The 3,757-nt window shown below is 29.1% G+C and overlaps 1 protein-coding gene across 1 annotated transcript; it reads left to right on the top strand.

The window, feature by feature from the left end:
- The first annotated feature begins 1,950 nt into the window (after window positions 1–1,950).
- LOC112525962 (abscisic acid receptor PYL4-like) lies at window positions 1,951–2,574 on the top strand. Its single transcript, XM_025136298.1, has one exon. The coding sequence runs from the start codon at window positions 1,951–1,953 to the stop codon at window positions 2,572–2,574; it is 624 nt and encodes a 207-aa protein (XP_024992066.1).
- The last annotated feature ends 1,183 nt before the right edge of the window (window positions 2,575–3,757 follow it).

Below are 3,757 nucleotides of genomic sequence, written 5' to 3'. Positions count from 1 at the left end.
TATATATATATATATATATATATATATATATATATATATATATATATATATATATATATATATATATTGCAATGCAATGTGATGGGAAAAGATGAAAAATGATTACAATCATATAGACTAGTCTTTCAACCATATATACTTATAGTCATACTCTTCGAAAATTTAACTCGTATTTCTACACTCTATAGCAAACTAAAAGAAAAAAAAAACCAGATACTTAAAAATGTGTTTGATTAAAGTCTTGAACTCATTTTTTCCACATAAAAGTTCACACTATATTTAGTTGCTCTGCATTAGATACTTTTTCATGTATTTCGTTTTAGTTGAATCATAAGTCTTCAAAAACCTTAATTTTTAACATATCAGTTATTTATATTTAATGGTTTAATGTTGTACTCTTTTATAAGATTAGAAGAGTACCTCATGATGTAGCAAAATGAAAAATATAATTGTGAACCAAATATTGAATTGTTTTATGTTTATTTGTTTTATGATTTTTTATTTTTATTTTTCAGAAATGAATCAATTATGAGATGATGTTTCCAAAAATCTCAAATACCATGTTATTTTATTTGGTTATGGTCTTCTATTATTTTCGTCATTGTTTTGATTGATATTCTCTCTCTCTTTCTCTCTTTTTATATATACATATATATATATAGAGAGAGAGAGAAAAGGAGGTTAGTTATTATATAACCCTTTATATTTGTACAATCAATACAACATAATTTTAACCATTCATTTAATTTGATGAATATGTAATTTTATAGAAGTTTTGATTATTTTTTAATATAAAGTATTGATCATAATTTATATAACTGTATTTATCTTCCATAAATATGTATGAATGTATGTAATAGTAGGTAAAAGAAGAGGAATATAAGGAGACTTTTAAGACTTATTGGTTGTAAGTAATCTCAACCTTTTTCAGTTTTGGTGTTAATTAGGTCTGGTTAGGATTGTAGCTTCTAACTGGTCCTTCACCAGCTACTTCTTCCTCTTTCTATTTTATTCTACTCTTTTTCTGCATGGCATTATATGGCTTGCTTTTCAACTTAACTGACATCTAAAATTATCAACCTACCTTCTTTTTAACATATTTTATATGTTTTTTTATATCAAACATGACTAATATATCAACTAAGTTATCAGTTAATTTGAAATAGATATAAGTGAATTTGAGGCCTTGAACCTATTTTTTTTTTTTTTATGTTACCTTCTAAAGAAAGTATCAATTAATTAATATTGGGAATGATTAATTAATGTTTAGGTGTATTTAATTAATTAAGGGAAGAGTTTAATACACATAAAAGAATATATAATCCGTAATAGTAAATTTGAAGACAGGTTGTCGTTTATTTTTATTAAATGTAAATTTGTTTTTACATAACATAACTAATTTGTATTCATTAATTACAGGTCTTAACATGTTTTAATTAAAACGAATAATTAAACCTCAACACCATCAATTTTTTTTTATTAACCTGAATATCCAACCCGCTATGCGAACCGACTAATCCCAAAATAACCAATTATTTTACATATAGTTTGGAATCACCAAAATCTTTTTTAATCCACTTGTAAATGATATATAATTTTAAATAAAATAAGGTTTACATTTTCTAGAATATGAAAAAAAAAATATATATATATATATATATATATATATATATATAATAAAGTAATAAATAATAAAGGACAAAGGGATCTTGCAACTTGCTGCTCCAACTTGCATGCTCCCTCCAACCAAATTCAAACTAATTACATGCAACTTGCAACCCCCCCCATTCTTAATCTTCACACACATTTCATGACTCTCTCTCTCTCTCTCTCTCTCTCTCTACATTGTATGTGTATATATCTATATCAATATCTGTATCTATATCTGTATCTATATCTATATATGGTACGACCTTGCTGATTCAAAAATCGAAAGAAAATTAATTAGCAATGAGTTCCTCCATTCAAATCCAAAGAATTCAAGACAACCACCCCACAACCACCGTGAACCACCACAATCATCCCTTTACAACCACTACCATATGGAGACTTCCCTCGTCTGTTTACCTCCCAGAAGATCTCCACCACCACCACACCCACGTGGTGGGTTACAACCAGTGCTCTTCCGCCGTAATCCAGTCGATCTCCGCCCCCGTCGAGGCAGTCTGGTCTCTCGTCCGTCGCTTTGACAACCCACAAGCGTACAAGCACTTTCTCAAGAGCTGTCAACTCATCCTCGGCGACGGCCTCGACGTGGGTTCACTGAGGGAGGTCCAAGTTGTGTCGGGGTTGCCGGCGGCGTCCAGCATGGAGAGGCTTGAGATCCTAGACGACGAACAGCACGTCATGAGCTTCAGTGTCGTTGGTGGAGACCACCGTCTGAACAACTACCGGTCTGTCACCACCCTTCACTCCTCCCCGACGAACGGCGGCACCACCGTCGTCGTGGAGTCGTACGTCGTCGATGTACCTCCGGAGAACACGAGGGAAGAAACGTGTGTGTTTGTCGACACAATCGTACGATGTAACCTACTTTCACTTAAGCAAATCGCCCAGAATTTGGCCCATCAATAAAATTAGTAGAGACCCTTTTGTTGGTTAATTTTTTTTTTAAAATTAATTTAAGTTTTTTTCCATGGGATTTTTATTTGGTTATTTTTTTTAACCCTGGGGTTTTTTTTTTTCATAATCCACGTGATTTATGTAAAACGATCATTTATGTAAATCAGGCGTATAAAAATCCATTGTTCATTCACGTAATCATTCCCTTTTTATTATGTTTTGTTTCATGCAATTAATATTTTGAGGGTGTGTTTGGTGAACATATATGATATGACAGCATACGATAGGACAAAACAGTTGTTCAATGTCTGATAAGATAGAACTGGACAGAATATAACAGAACAACTAAAATGACTAATTTATCTCTATTGGTTGTTTATATGTTTTGATTAATTTATGTAAGTTATTAAATTATAATAAAATATTTTTTTATAACAAACTATATTATTAGAAAGTTTTCATTAGAACAATTAAAATGACATCAAAATAAAAACTTTATATGGTTTCCAATCTTTATTTTATCCTTATTCTACATTATTTCTTATCATCAATATATAGTAAATTACATAAATTAATAAAAATATAAAAACCATATAAAAAGTAATATTTTGAAAACAATAAAATTAAAGTTTAACAAGGCGAAAAATTTGACTGAGTAAATAATCAAAAATATTATTTTCCACATAAAATACAATAAATAAAATTTAAAAAATGAATAAAATGTATATAGAAGACCTATTTGATGTTTCAGAAAAAAGTTTTATTTTAGGGTTGTATTGGTAAAATATAAATCTGTTTCACCCTGTTCCTGGAGGTAAGGATGGAACAGACTTGTTCCATATAAAAATCCTATTAAACAAGAATCCATCTTCTGTTTTGTCCAATACACCAAACACACCATAAATGACTAAAACCTAAAAATACAAAAATAACTTGTTTAAAACTAGAAAGAATGAAATTCAATCACTCCGCCTGTCTGTTAACGAAAAATACAATTTACCTTCAAATGAGTTTATATATAATAATTTTCTATTCTTTTTGATTAAAAAAAATTAACAGTATAATATTTCGTTTTATTTAATCAATTAACATAATCAGGTTTACCTAAATTTTTTTAGCAATAACATAATTTGACTATAAAAAACAAAATTACAGACATTTTTTACAAAATTATTGTTGGTCTTTCCCCTCAAGG

The sequence above is a fragment of the Cynara cardunculus genome, assembly GCF_001531365.2.
Source record: "Cynara cardunculus var. scolymus isolate 2C chromosome LG 13, CcrdV1, whole genome shotgun sequence".
Taxonomy (NCBI): Eukaryota; Viridiplantae; Streptophyta; class Magnoliopsida; order Asterales; family Asteraceae; genus Cynara; species Cynara cardunculus.
This window is presented reverse-complemented; position numbering and strand designations above follow the sequence as displayed.

Excerpts from the sequence above, each read along its gene's own strand:
- LOC112525962 (XM_025136298.1), top strand. The coding sequence starts at position 1,951 with ATGAGTTCCTCCATTCAAATCCAAAGAATTCAAGACAACCACCCCACA.